A 15617-nucleotide genomic window follows, 5' to 3' on the forward strand; every position below is an offset into this window, starting at 1 on the left:
CGCTCAGAGAAGCTGCCGCCGTTGCCATCGTCTTGCGTGCGCTGTTTGCCAGCTGCCGCTCTCAGGGCGTTGCTGCTTCCTTGTCCCGCCGCCCTTCCTCTCCTTAGGAGGATTGAGCTGAGCTATGTCCTCACCGGCGTCCACCCCGAGCCGCCGCGGCAGTAAGCGCCGCAGAGGCGGAACTGCCCCAACCGATGGCGGCGCCAATCCCGCTACGCGTAAGTCACCGGACACCTTGCCGCCGCGCCTGCCCCTGGGCTTCTGCACTTTTAAGGTTCCCTTTGGTAATGTTTGCCCGGCGTTGTAATTTATTCGAGGTTGCGTGTGCGCGCCTCTCCTCTTCCTAGATTTTATAAAGGGCTCCACAGGACAGCTTCACATGATCTTTGTTAGGATGCTGCGGGGGTGAGGGGAGGAGCAGCCCGTGATACACAGGTGCTTCTCGCAACGATTGTGTAAGATACCTGGTGCACGCTCTTCTGGGGAAGGCAGGTTCTGGTGACAGCACATTATACGCTTGCCTAGGAATTTGTTGTTGTTGTTGTTCAGTCGTGTCCGACTCTTAGTGACCCCATGGACCAGAGCACGCCAGGCACCCCTATCCTCCACTGCCTCCCGCAGTTTGGCCAAACTCATGCCTAGGAATAAGCCTTGTTAAATGCAGTGCAACCAGCTTCTGCATAGAGGAGAATAAGGCAGTGATGCGGGTCTCGCAGGTGCCTGTATGCTGTTTTTTATTTTTGTTTCTAAGGGGATTGGGAGCCCTGTGGCCCTTCCTGGACTGTTGTACTCCATCTCCCAATTGGACTCTGGCCTGCCTGGCCAGTTGTTGGGGAAGATGGGAAATATAGTTCAAAACATTTAAAAGCGTAGTGGTTCTGCACTACTGCTATGCACTTGTGTGACATCTTCATGTTCTGTGTTTGCTGCTTGAAATGTTGCAATGCTTGGAACTGCCTGTTGTTCGGTGCCCCATCTTTTCTTAATTTCCATGTGCAGTTTTGAGCAGCTGTGTGACACTAGCTGGTGCCAAATGACTGTTTGAACAACGACTTAATCCAAGACCTGTTGTGATAGTGAAGCTAATCAAGATTGAATCTGAACATGTGCAGTATTTTTGTTTTGAGAGTGGGGGGGAGGGAGGGAATCTGTTGCTTATTAGTTTGAAAAGTGAGATACGTACAACAGCATAGGCAAAAGTTCAAACCTTCACTTTGTTACAGCTCTTTCTGAAGATGTACAGTCTCCTCCTTCGCAACGACGTCACACAGAAGACTCTACAGGAGACTTACAACCAATGCCCACTTCTCCACCAATTGACTCACAAAGCCCAAATGTTCAAGATACTCTGTTTTCCAGTCCACCACAATTCCAAAATTCAGGTATCTTTGACTTTGGACTGGGCAGTTGGCTATAGTGTCAAACTGCTCATTTTTATCTTATCAATGTTGAAAGTTAATTGTAGACACAGTGTCTACAATGCTGCTGATCAGCCAGTGCAGAGGTTCCCAATGTGGTGCCCTCCAGATGTTATGGACTACAACTGCCATCTGTGATCATTGCCTATGTTGGCTGGCGTTGATGGGAGGTAGAGTCCAAAGTATCTGGAGGTCACAACATTGGCCCCACCTGAACTAGTGTGTCTATTTTAATTTCCATGTGTTACCAGACTTGGAGTAGATTCAGATGACAGTATTATTAAGTTTCTGTGGACAGATTGTGATAATTTGTCATTTGGTATCTCTGATGCCTCACAGACTTCAAATAATATTGCAGTTCAGTATCTCCCCAAAAATTATCCTGTGGTATTTTTACTATTAATTCCAAGAGATCACTTGAGATGTTTCTTCCCACCTCTAGCAATGCTCAAGCTACCCAAGTAATTTTATTAACACTTAACAAATAGTCTTCTCGAGTTGGATGAGATTCGTCCACTTTGGGAGCAAATGTGCCAGCTGGTGCAGTATACTAGTTTTAAAGCTGCTTTGTATAATTCTGTAAAGATCTGTCTTCTGCTGGGGAAAACAAAAGGGCAAGCTTCTGTCACAAATGCATTAACATTTATATTTCTAAAACAATAATCACGTTTTATTTGATACAGTTCCAATGGACTTTGATATTAGTTCACCACTTACCTATGGCACACCCAGTTCTAGAGTAGAAGGAACCCCAAGGAGTGGTGTGCGAGGAACTCCAGTGCGACAGAGGCCTGATCTTGGCTCTGTCCGGAAGGCTAGGCAAGTGGATCTGCATTCTGATGTGGTAGGTATTTCAGATTTTGCAAGTGACATTTCAGTCATATGTATATTTACTCAAAGGAAGTTTCACCCGTTGAATTCAGTAGAACTTCTTATCTGATAACCAAGCATAGATTGTGGCCTTAAATGTAATATTTATAGGTTACTCTTTTACTTAGCCTACAGCAGAAGACGCAGTGGCTAGTGAACAGTCACTTGGACAAAAGCTAGTGATATGGGGAACAGATGTCAATGTGGCCTCATGCAAAGAAAAATTTCAGGTGAGTGGACAGGGGTTTACACACTTGTATATATTTGTTTGTCATCTTAGATGTTATTGGCATTTAGTTTGTTTTTAAATGTTTGTACTTTGGTGTGAGATGATGAGGTCTGGAGCTAGAATAATAATAATATCTGGCAGTTCTTGTGGAAATCTTTTCCTCCCTCAAGAGACAATTTGTCTTAATTCTTCCACCTACTAATGTTAAATTGTAATACTCTATTGAGATAACATAAAATCAGTATCATGCATGGAGGAATAACTTGTGTGTTAAAATTAATAGCATTTTATTTATGCCTGCCACAATTCTGATGGAGGCTGAAATTGTATTCTTGTCTTGTTCTTTTAACATTCAGAGATTTCTTCAGCGTTTTATTGATCCAACGGCGAAAGAAGAAGAAAATATTGGCTTGGACCTTAATGAGCCTCTGTATCTGCAGCGACTGGAGGAGGTATGTTATGGCAGTATTGTTTAAACCTGGCTTACATTTTTAGATTTAAATGCTTATTCGTTAATGTGTGACTAAATATCTTCCAGATACACTTGATTGGGGAGCCATTTCTGAATGTAAACTGTGACCATCTGAAAACGTTCGATGAAAATCTTTACAGACAACTGATGTGCTATCCTCAGGTAAGGCAAATGTTTTCAATAGGCTCTTCAGTGCAAGAACTGTGAGAGCCAAAAGTTAAAGCTCAGTGTGCCTAATTTTGTATTAGTTAATTTAGTTACTTCAGATCTGCAGAATGGTATTATGATCTAAGTAAAATTGAATATTGCTGTCATATAAAATTGCTCAGTTCACAATTCTAATAACTCCCCTTATTTTGAAAGAAATTAGCTATGCAACATGAAGTGTTACTGTATGAAAAAAATTCAAAGCTTTCTTGGATAAGATGTTAATTGGTCTGTTATTTGGATTCAGGCATCTACATTTTTAAAAAATAACAACAGTTTGGCACAACACAAAAAGAAGATCCTCTCCTTGGACACAAGCTTCTATCCTTAACAGACATTAAAAACACTATAATTATTAGTGAAGCCAGTGCTGTTGTTATTTAGCAGTCAATAGGCTTAGAATTGATGCTTTTGAATTATGGTGCTGGAGGAGACTCTTGAGAGTCCCATGGATTGCAAAAAGATCAAACTTATCCATTATCAAAGAAATCAGCCCTGAGTGCTCACTGGAAGGACAGATCCTGAAGTTGAGGCTCCAGTACTTTGGCCACCTCATGAGAAGAGAAGACTCCCTGGAAAAGACCCTGGTGTTGGGAAAGATGGAGGGCACAAGGAGAAGGGGACGACAGAGAAAGAGGTGGTTGGACAGTGTTCTCGAAGCTACCAACATGAGTCTGACCAAACTGTGGGAGGCAGTGGAAGACAGGCATGCCTGGCGTGCTCTGGTCCATGGGGTCATGAAGAGTCGGACACAACTGAACAACAACAACAGGCTTAGAAAGTCTGGCCTGTATTCTGCTAATAAGTTCTGTCAGTGTAAGGACTTATACTTGTGCAACAGGTCTTCACTCACTGTCTTCCACCTACTCATGCCCTCCATAAATCTGCCCCAGAGGGTTAGTGAAACCCCTAGGACAGATTTAGAGGGCACAAAGGAGGATGAGAAGGGGAGAGTATTTCATTGCACAAGCAGAAATCCTGGAACAATTGCTTTAGAGCTGTGTTAGATTCCACCCTTTGTTTTCATAATGTTTCATGCAGGTGTGGAAGCAAGTATTGATGTATCTTTACGGTTTATATCTGTCTCCTTTGCACAGGAAGTTATTCCAACATTTGATATGGCTGCTAACGAAATTTTCTTTGACCGCTACCCTGATTCAGTCTTGGAGCATCAAATTCAAGTGAGACCATATAATGCTGTAAAAACCAGAAGCATGAGGAGCCTGAACCCAGAAGGTAAGTTGCTTTAGGTACACCATCTTTAATAAGTTATCTGACAAACTCTTACATAAACTGCTTGGTCTTGGACAAATAAATGCTAGAAGGATGGTCGTCTTTGAGTCGCACTGAACCTGAGTCCCAATATTGTGTGGTCTTATACTAGTCAATACCTCTGTCTGCTTTAGAAGAAATTCAAGAACTAGTAAATGCATCTCAGTCTTCCCTAATTTACTAGCAAATAACTGAAGTGAAAGAACTTGCATTCCTCATATAAACATCTAATTCCATAATGCATATCACACATTTTTTGCTCTTTAGAATTGTTGACTTATGTGATGCCAGGTAGCCATTTTATGCTAATAGCTCTTTAACGATTTATGCATTTCTTAGTTATATTGATAAAACATGATTTGGTTTTTCTTCTTCTCTTTTAATATTAGACATTGACCAGCTTATCACTATAAATGGCATGGTAATCAGGAGCTCCCAGTTAATTCCAGAAATGCAAGAAGCTTTCTTCAAGTGCCAGGTGTGTGCTTTCACAGCAAGAGTAGAAATCGATCGTGGTAGGATTGCCGAACCATCAGCATGCAAGAACTGTAACACCACGCATAGCATGGCATTGGTTCACAACCGCTCAATGTTCTCGGATAAACAGATGGTATGTTCTTTTATTAAATTATTAGGTTGAAACGTTCTGATGTGTTAAATTTTCTGCAATAAATGGTTACATGTATACTTTGCAAAAATATTAAAATAGTCCCTATGGTTTTCATTACTAGACAACTAGAAATTTTCCACTTGCCCACCACACTTCCTCAGGCTGCATGCATATTAAACCCCTTCTATTAATGCATGGTTACATAAGAAGTTAATTTTACAGGATGGATTTTCCTAATAAATCTAGTGTATTACAGTATGGTTATGTTGCTATCGCTGTTACAGATAGTGCTTTTTAAAAATTGTCTGATATCAGTTGCTGGATTCATTTCTCAAGGCTAATTGCTGCCTCCTTGTTTTAACTCTTTGTGGGAGCTGATACATGTTGATTAAAGTCACATGTAGCTATATCCCATAGCTGTCAACTTTCCCCTTTTTTTAAGGGAAATTCCCTTATACCGAATAGAATTCCTCGCAATAAAAGGGAAAAGTTGACAGCTTATGATATCCACACCTGGAACAAAGTTTGCTTCTCCATTTGAGAAATGGCTTAGCACTGTTTGTTTCTCCAGATTCAGAGAGATGAACCTAAATGTTAAAAAAAGAGCAGCAGCAAAAACCACAAAGAATATTGTGGCAACTTAATGACGGATGTGTATACAAGTGTTGCCTCCACCAAAATAGTACAGAGGGTGAGATAGGAGTCACTTGTTGGAAAGACTACTATGATTCAAAGGGTATGATAGCTTTAAATTTACCCCCTGTGGACACCTCATCAAATGCACGGCAAAAATCCATTAGACTAGTCCCAATATGTTGGAGCAGGGCACACCTGTAACCTAACTACCCTAATCTTTGGGAAACTGGACCACATCTTCCTACCTAGAGAGGAGATACAGTGTTGCCAGAAGAGTCCTGAGAGAAAGACTGAGATGCTCTGGTTCTTTTTAATCTAGCAGAAAGGCAGGTGGGCAAACAGTTGTGTCTGCCATTCAACAGGTACCTTTGGGCAGTTGCTACTTGCCCAGACCAAGGAAACACAGTTGCATGCCTCAACTAGACAGTCTGCTCTGGTACATCCTCTAAAGCAGGGGTCGGCAAGCTTACTGAACGATGGGCCGGTCCACGCTCTGTCCATCAGAGGATGGGCTGGAGCATGTGCACACGCACGCTCTTCCAGGTCAGAGGAGTGCCAGTGTGCGCACACTATTTCTGGTGCTCCACCAACATGGATGTGCACCGGAAATAGAGTGTGCATGCGCGCGGGCACTTCTCTGTCCCACACGCATGTGCACACGCTATTTCTGGTGCACATCCGGGTTGGAGGAGCGCACGGGCACCATCAATCCGGAAGTCAGTCCCCACGCTGCACTGCGCCGCGCCAGTAAGGGTGGGGGGCGGCAGGGTTCTCCATGGGCCGGATAGACAAGCCCTGTGGGCTGCTACCAGCCCATGGGCCTTAGGTTGCCGACCTGCTCTAAAGAGATGTGTAGTTTTGACAAACAATATTTACTGTTTTTTGTCTCATCAATTGCCTGAACAAATACATAGTTGGGAAAGTTTATGTCTAGTATTTCCAACAGCTAGGTCAGTATGATTAAAATATTATTGCACTTTAACTAAGAATTTCTCTCTTACCAGATCAAGCTGCAGGAGTCTCCAGAAGACATGCCAGCTGGGCAGACACCATATACTATTGTGCTCTTTGCTCACAATGATCTAGTGGATAAGGTTCAGCCAGGTGACAGAGTTAATGTTACAGGTAAGAGAAATGTTTTGGCATAAGTTCTTGTCTTTAAGTAAAAATGAGCCTAGTATAGAATACTGGTTCCTATAGCTAAAATAGTAAGATGAGAGAAAGCAGTGAAATTGTGGATGTATAGAGGAATTTCCTGTTTTCTTTTACTGTAGCAGCTTCTATACTTTTTGTGACAGCTATTGATACAGGCTTGTCAAGCTATTAACATTAATATTGTGGTTATTTCCATTTACCGGTATATTCTGACATTCCTCCCAAAAGAGTCTAGAGCAGCATTCATGTACATATAAATATTGTATTTAACTTTTCAATTTTAAAGTCCTGTAAATTACATGCCAGGTTTTATGAGTTACTTTAGGCTTGCATGTGTCTGTGTTCAGGGTTAAATGACACGATCTATCACTGGGTAACTTTTAACAAGGGCTGCACAGCCAAGCCAAAATCTACAGTTGTCCGGTTAGTGTCTTGGGGAAGAGGGGGAAAGAGATGAATGTTGCCTCTTAATCTGGGAGATCTAATAATGGCTTTATGTTTGTTCAGGTATCTACAGAGCAGTCCCTGTTCGTGTCATTCCAAGAATGAGCAGTGTGAGATCTGTCTATAAGACCCATATTGATGTTATTCATTATTGCAAAACTGACTCAAAACGCTTGCATGGCATTGAAGAAGGAACTGAACAGAAAATGTTTACAGAGGAGCGTGAGACAATGCTTCAAGAGCTTTCGAGGAAACCCGATATTTATGACAGGCTTTCTTCTGCACTTGCCCCAAGTATTTATGAGCATGACGATATTAAAAAGGTAAGGAATACTTAAAATTACACATATGCCTCCCTGACTAAATACATCAAACTTTTCATACCTGTCTTGGTATATAGTATATGTACTAATACATAAAAGTAATTTATTCTGAAAATACTACTCTTATTTTGAGTTCATAAAGTGCTTAAAGCTGGTATATTTTAGTACATAATTGTTTAGAATACACAGTGGGTATATGTGAAATAGATGCAAACAAATACTTTAATTATACAGTGGTACCCCGCAAGACGAATGCCTCGCTAGACGAAAAACTCGCAAAACGAAAGGGTTTTGCGAGTTTTTAGTTGACTCGCAAGACGAATTCGTCTATGCCTGTTTTTCGCAAGACGAATTCGTCTGGCGAGGTACCACTGTAAGCTGGCTTACCTTTTCGCTCTGGTCGGGAGGGGTGATGTCCGCGTATGCCATTTTGGATCGACTGTGCATGCGCAGTCGATCCAAAATGGCAGACGCGGACAACATCCCTCCCGACCGCAGCGAAAAGGTAAGCTCCGCTGCCGGTCGGGAGGGGGCCGTGGGATCGTGCCCGATGTCGGGCATGATCCCACGGCCCTCTCCCTCCTTCCCGGAGCCCCGCCGCTGCGTTTTAAGACTGCAACGATCGTTGCAGTCTTAAAACACAGCACCGCGGAGCTCCGGTGCCGGGAGGGAGGGGGCCGTGGGATCATGCCCGATGTCGGGCATGATCCCACGGCCCCCTCCCTCCCTCCCGGAGCCGCGGCGCCGTGTTTTAAGACTGAAGCGAGCGAACAGCAGCGCTGCTGTTCGCTCACTGCAGTCTTAAAACGCGGCTTGGCTTGGCTCCGGTGCCGGTTGGGAGGGGCCCCCGGACTTTTTTTCCCATAGGAACGCATTAATTAAATTTTAATGCGTTCCTATGGGAAAAGGTGCCTCGCAAGACGAAATTTCCGCAAGACGAAGAGTCTTGCGGAACGAATTAATTTCGTCTTGCGAGGCACCACTGTATAGACATCACCTTTTTTCTCTACTAAGCTAATGGATATGACTAACTTTCACCCATTAATTTCAGTTCATTAATTTCTACACTGCATATAACTTAGTTGGATAGAACCCATAATTTCTAAAGAAAGATAGTGATGTTGTCCCACCTGCCATAAAGCACACATCCTTATTCTTTATACTGCCAATTGAAAACTTCCCACTATAGCTGAAATGTAATTGATGGCTAAATAAAAATGAATCGGAGCAGCTAATGTAGAACAAAGTAATTTTAAAGCAGAATGGGGTAAGACTTTGAATAATCCCTTAACTCTTGTGCCTATCTTGTTGTCAGGTCAGAAATGAGCAATTGACTAAAAAGAACAAGATTTCTTGCATTGTAAAGATTACAATTTGTAGTGTGTTTCAGTGTTGATTGGAAAAAGAAGATTTTAGTTTGCTAGGTCTGAAAATCTGGACTGGTTCTTCTGCACATGTGTGTTTGTCTGCTGCTTTGTGGGAGCTTCTGTGAATCTTTGTCAGTTTTGTGCAAGAGATCCATGTCATCATGTTCACCTGTGTGGCTGCATCATGTAGACATGTATCTAACATCTCGCAGAAAATGTCCAAAACTCCCATTGTTCTAGTTGCATTTTTGCGACAGGGAATTTCATTAGCGCAAGCAGTTTCTGAGCTCTGGCCACAGTACTGTGCCTGAGATTTCAGATTAAAACTGCAGAGTGGAAGGAAAGGGGGACTATTTCTGCCCCCCCCCTTCCAGCTACTCTCTGAAGACTGGAGGAGAGACCCTCTTTAGAATATTAGGGGGGTGGGCAGGGGAAGGACTAGACCATGTGAAAAATGAACATAATATTTTAGCTGCAGTTCATTCATTTTCAGCTTTGCATTCTTGTTAGAAAGAAAAAGCATGCCTAGACATTCTGTTGTTGTGCCTATAACCTAAGTTGAAGGTGCCATTTAGCTCCTAGCTTTCACATCTCAGTTTCTAACACGGACAGAAATTCTGCTTCCATATAGCAGTGGAGTTACCTAAAGGGAACCCAGGTCCTCATGAGTAGTCCTTGAATCATGCCTGCGCATTCAGTATATTTATAAATTGGATTTCCCTTTTTTAAGAAAAGCAGCTGTGATCATTCAAACTCCTCCTTTTGCAGGGCATTCTTCTTCAGCTGTTTGGAGGATCAAGGAAAGATTTCAGCCACACCGGCCGAGGCAATTTTCGTGCTGAGATCAACATTCTCCTTTGTGGAGATCCTGGTACCAGCAAGTCCCAGTTGCTTCAGTATGTCTATAACCTGGTTCCAAGAGGCCAGTATACATCTGGGAAAGGCTCTAGTGCAGTTGGCCTTACGGCTTATGTGATGAAGGATCCCGAAACAAAACAACTGGTTCTGCAGACTGGAGCCTTGGTCCTCAGTGACAATGGCATTTGCTGTATTGATGAGTTTGATAAAATGAATGAAAGTACAAGGTCGATGCTTCATGAAGTCATGGAACAACAAACATTGTCAATTGCCAAGGTAAAGGCTTTCCCCCAAATAAATCCTTTTCTTTTGATCTATGGGAGATTCTGATCTTGGCATTTGAATCATTGTATTTCATGTTTATATGTGAACGCTTATGTTTATGTAGCCAAAATGGCACCATGTATGTACACACACACACACACACACAGAGAGAGAGAGAGAGAGAGGGAGAGCTGTAACAGGCTTAGTGAGGTTCAGAAAATCTCACTTTTAAAAAAATCTCATAAAGGGATCAAGTCTCACAACACAGTTTAATATTTGCACTCATGACTACAGCCTGCACGTAAATGGATGCTCAGCTTTCCCTCTACTAGAGTTGTAAATGAATTTCAAATCTTTACTTCCTGACAGGCTGGAATTATATGCCAACTGAATGCTCGTACCTCTATTCTGGCTGCTGCTAATCCAATAGAATCCCAGTGGAATCCAAAGAAAACAACCATTGAAAACATCCAGCTTCCCCATACACTGCTATCTAGGTATACCTTGAGACATTTTATTGCTGTGTGTTAGCTGTCCCTGAAATAGTCCTATTTGGAAACTTACTATGAAGTCACCACCTTCCATATTGTGCGGTTTTGGAACACAAATATCAGAACCTTTTTCACTGCTTGTTAAATATTTAAAGCTTTTTGTATGCTGCAGTGCAAGGCACTTTTTTTAAAAAAATTGTATTGGCATTGAAATCCACTGGTGCCTCTTTGTGGAAGCCTATGTAGACTACCAGAGTTAGCTGACAATCTGAGTTTTTTCCCCTTGGTCCATGGAATGAACAGGGTTCCATCTGATTAATTTACAGATTGTGGGGCAGAGACTTAACAGAAAACATGTGGTTTGCTTTCCAGAAATGGCAGTTGTGTTAGAGCCTCAATATACCACCATCTATGACTGATATTAACAACAGTGTCAGTTTCTGACAACTTAATTATACCCATGAGGCAACAGTTCCAATGGTGCAGAGGTTGTTCATGTGGCAGCATTATTATTGTTGTTGTTGTTATTGTTATTACACGTAGGTTTGATCTCATTTTCCTAATGTTGGACCCTCGAGATGAAGCATATGACAGACGTTTGGCTCATCACTTGGTTGCATTATACTACCAAACTGAAGAGCAGGTGGAAGAAGAGCACATGGATATGGCAGTTTTAAGGGATTATATTGCTTATGCTCGTAGTTACGTTAACCCAAGACTAAGCGAAGAAGCAAGTCAAGCTCTCATTGAAGTAAGTGCAGGTTAAAGCTAAAAATATGACTACTAAAAAAACAACAACATTTAAGAAGAAGAAGAAGAAGAGTTAGGATTTGATACCCCGTTTTATCACTACCCGAAGGAGTCTCAAAGCGGCTAACATTCTCCTTTCCCTTCCTCCCCCACAACAAACACTCTGTGAGGTGAGTGGGGCTGAGAGACTTCAGAGAAGTGTGACTAGCCCAAGGTCACCCAGCAGCTGCATGTGGAGGAGCAGAGACACGAACCCAGTTCACCAGATTACGAGACTACCGCTCTTAACCACTACACCACACTGGCTCTCTTAACCCAAATAGTAGTTGGGTTTAAAAAAAAAAAAAAAAAGTTTGCTCCTCAAAATGCCCTCAGTGATGGCTGCACATATCTGCCTGCCTAAGTAACATTCTTAGATTTAACAATCCTTGAAAACATGTTTACAGTGTACTTTTCATTTTCTTTTCACGCTAGGCGTATGTGGATATGAGGAAGATTGGAAGTGGTAGAGGAATGGTTTCTGCATATCCTCGACAGCTGGAATCTTTGATTCGGCTGGCGGAAGCGCATGCTAAAGTGCGATTTTCTAAGAAAGTAGAGACAGTGGATGTTGAAGAAGCAAAGCGTCTTCACCGTGAAGCTCTGAAACAGTCCGCTACGGATCCAAGGACTGGAATTGTGGACATATCTATTCTCACCACAGGTCTATAGCTAAAAACGAATCAATCTTGTTAGTTTCTGGCTTGAATAATGCTGCAGCATGATCAGCCTGAAACTTGCTGATATTGGGGGGGGGGGGGAATCTGATTTGTAGCCTTGGAAGACTTCTTTTAAAGAGGTCATTCAAATGATTTATTATATTGTGGGGAAAACATTGTGACTCTTTTTGTTTGTTTCTTTTTTAAGGGATGAGTGCCACTGCCCGTAAACGCAAAGAAGAACTGGCTCAGGCTTTGAAGAAGGTTATTCAGTCTAAGGGTAAAACACCAGCTCTAAGATATCAACAGCTCTTTGAGGATCTCCGTGCACAATCTGAAACAGTAAGTTTGTTGTAAGGCTTGCAGGCTGTGTTTGTTCTATTCACTTTCACTAGTACAAAATATCTAAGGAATGTCTCCTTCCCCCACCCTGAATTCCTCCTCTGAGTTTTCCGACGCTGTACCATGAGTTGTTCATTAGGTATAATTTTGTTTGTTGTGATTAGGCAGGGGGGCGGGGAAGTGTATTGATGAAGTTTCAGGATTGAACAACATGAAAGCTCTTTAGCCGTTGCAGCACTGCCTTATTGCACTCAAGCCTGAGCTTCTAAAAGAGTTACAGGGCACTTTGTACATGCACAATCTTCCTTCCCACCTCTTATTTTCCCCATTATCTTCCTACTGATCTGACTCAAAACTGGACTAGATTTGCAATAATCCTAAAGTAACTTGAAACAAAAACACAATCAGTGGCCTACTTTTCTTCCTCAGGGTTGTCTACCACCCAAAGGGGTGATCTTTTCCACATTTTTTGTTGTCATAATCATTTATTTAGATTTGTTGTTACTGACTGTTAAAAATATTGAAAAATCTCTATTGTTCCAAAACATGGAGTATCATCTCGCTCATCTGCCACAAAACCCTAGTACGTTGCAGAACGTAGTGGCCTATTTGAGGGCGGATGCTTGGTTCATGCATGGCATTGATGAACAATTAGGCCTCACAGCTGCCATGCATGAACTGAGGGTGTGGCAAAAGCATCTTCAGTGTTTCCCCTTCCCCTTGCAGATGGGGCTCAGTAGTGACAGAAAATCCTTCTTTCAAGGATGTTCTGCTTTTACTCATCATCTCCCTGAGAGCCCCTTAATACGCTCCCAAGAAACTCCTGGATGCCCAAGCACAGTTTGAAAACCACTAATAGATTTTAGCTTCACACTGGAACTTGATATTTTATTTCTAACTTCATTGTTGAAGTATAATGGCTTCAAGGTGTGCAAAAATAATACAGTCCCTACAGTCTGGGTTGTTGTACATAGTATTTGTATATTAATGTCAGTATTTTTTTCTTTTTCTTTTAAGGCTGTCACTAAAGAGATGTTTGAAGAAGCACTGCATGCATTGGCTGATGACGACTTCTTGACTGTGACTGGGAAGACTGTTAGACTTCTCTAAATAAACCCTAACTTTACAGGAATGAAACTATAAAACTAACTTCTTGGTGTAACTTTGCTAATACAATATGCTTACATCATACTTGTTAGACTGGAATTGGACCAGGAGGTCATCACTATCAGCATGGAAAATCAGTGTTAAGATTTTGCTTATTAAGGAATGTTAATTCTTTCAGCACAGTTAATTTCAGCACATTTTTTCCTCAGCATCTTTTAAAGATTAAGCTCTATACATAAAATCTCAAACCATAAAAACTTACCATTACAATTTTTCAATTCAGATTCATATGAATGTCTCCTATAGCACTATTTCTGCATATTAGATAATGCTTGTGAAGATTTTGTTTGTAATAAAATGCAGATTACTTATTCTACTTCATTGTGCATTTCGAAAATTTGAAAAGTTTGTTATGCTGAACCTGGTCAGTTGATACTTTGTGTATAATTCTCTATCTCTGATACAGAAAACAGTAAGGCTTAATTCAGATTAAATCATGCTAAACCATGATTTTTGCTAATCAGTACTTTAAAACTCACACATGGTTTCCTTTTCCAGACATATACAGAAGGTAACCATGGATTAGAGCTTCTTCTCTGCTTCCATTTTTCATCTTGTCAACACTTAAGCTTCATAAGTTTATTCTGTTTTGCATATAGCAGCAGCTCTTGCGATGAAGCAACAGCCCTAACCGTAGTCTGAAAGCTTGGTTTCTCAGCACCTCCCAACATTGGTTGACATTTCTTAATGAGGGGCTGAAGCCATTGGGGACTCAAATGCTGATGGAAGGCTCTTTGATTCTGTGGAGGCTTTCTTCAACAAGAAAGGCAAATTTTGCCAATTCCCTCTCCCATTTGAAGCCTATCAAAATCTGTTTCAGAGGGACGGGGGACCATTTGGAACAGCATGGTAAGGGGAGTACAGTGGTACCTCAGTTTACAAACTTAATCCATTCCGGAAGTCCGTTCTTAAACCGCAACAGTTCTAAAACTGAGGCGCGCTTTCCCTAATGAGGCCTCCCGCCGCTGGTGCCCTTCCACCGTTCGGATTCCATTCTTAGACCAAGGTAAAGTTCGCAAACCGGGACACTACTTCCGGTTTTGCATAGTTCATAAACCGAATCGTTCGTAAACAGGACTGTTCTTAAACCGAGGTACCACGGTATTGTCAGAAAAATGCCTTCTTTTTGTTGTACTGGCAGAAGATTTCACTGAATCAAAGAACCTTCCAACATAGCAATAAATGAAATTGGATAAAACCTGAGCTTTCTAAAGTTTTGTTCTTGACAATAAAACTATAATCCTGTTTATGCTTACTTGAATTTAACTTGCAATAATGTACAGGAGTGATCAGCTGGTGATCTGGGGCTTCAGAAGTCTGACTAATTATTTACCCTAAATCTATCCCTTGACATGATTTCTTACTTGTGAATTAGCATTATATCAACAAAAAAAAAGTTTAGTGTGACTGATTTGCATGTGTTGCATATTACTAGTTGCATACCCTTTTAAAAAAAATTCTGTTTATAGCTTTTTAAAAACCGAAAACTCATGTACAGCAGATGATTTAATATTAATCATTTTTCAGAGAAAACAAAAGATAACTAACAAAAACCATATTTTAGAGGCACAAATAGGCTACAAATTTAATCATCATCATCCCTTTAGCTGGAGTGCCATGGCTGCAAGAGAAACACTGGAAGAAGTTTCCATAGTACCTGAGTAAGAAAAGCTTTGAAAGCATTAAGCTGGTACATGCTCTGCCTCCTGCCTTAGGAGCTTTAAAGTACATCAGCAACATGCATCTAAATAAGGCTTGACACAAACAGGAAGCCTATTAATTTAGGAATTAATGCATATGCTGGCCATATTCTAGAGGCATGCATTTCTTCATGTAGTTGTAGAACCTGCCCCTGCCTGTAGGTTCACTCTATAGAAAAAGAAGCCAAAATACATATTGAGAGCCATGATGAGTGTGGAAGGAAGCATACATAGATGGACAACAACCTGGGAGCATGGTATCTTTAAAAACGCACGACACACATCCTGCCGGGTTCATGACAACGAGCAAGCATAATAATGTGCTTAAACGGCAACCATTCATT

The 15617-nt window shown here is 41.5% G+C and overlaps 1 protein-coding gene across 1 annotated transcript; it reads left to right on the plus strand.

Moving 5' to 3' along the window:
- Positions 1–38: 38 nt before the first annotated feature.
- On the plus strand, positions 39–13899 carry MCM4 (minichromosome maintenance complex component 4). Its single transcript, XM_033155174.1, has 16 exons — positions 39–218; positions 1224–1382; positions 2102–2262; positions 2417–2518; positions 2874–2969; positions 3056–3151; positions 4294–4432; positions 4858–5078; positions 6719–6839; positions 7377–7636; positions 9772–10137; positions 10495–10622; positions 11160–11367; positions 11841–12069; positions 12273–12406; positions 13424–13899. The coding sequence occupies exons 1-16, from the start codon at positions 125–127 to the stop codon at positions 13514–13516; spliced, it is 2607 nt and encodes an 868-aa protein (XP_033011065.1). The 5' UTR covers positions 39–124; the 3' UTR covers positions 13517–13899.
- Positions 13900–15617: the final 1718 nt, after the last annotated feature.

The sequence above is a fragment of the Lacerta agilis genome, chromosome 7 (assembly GCF_009819535.1).
Source record: "Lacerta agilis isolate rLacAgi1 chromosome 7, rLacAgi1.pri, whole genome shotgun sequence".
NCBI classification, from domain to species: Eukaryota; Metazoa; Chordata; class Lepidosauria; order Squamata; family Lacertidae; genus Lacerta; species Lacerta agilis.

Excerpts from the sequence above, each read along its gene's own strand:
- MCM4 (XM_033155174.1), top strand. The coding sequence starts at position 125 with ATGTCCTCACCGGCGTCCACCCCGAGCCGCCGCGGCAGTAAGCGCCGC. Across the intron at positions 1,383-2,101 it reads ACCACAATTCCAAAATTCAG|TTCCAATGGACTTTGATATT; the intron begins GTATCTTTGACT and ends TATTTGATACAG. Across the intron at positions 6,840-7,376 it reads TGACAGAGTTAATGTTACAG|GTATCTACAGAGCAGTCCCT; the intron begins GTAAGAGAAATG and ends ATGTTTGTTCAG.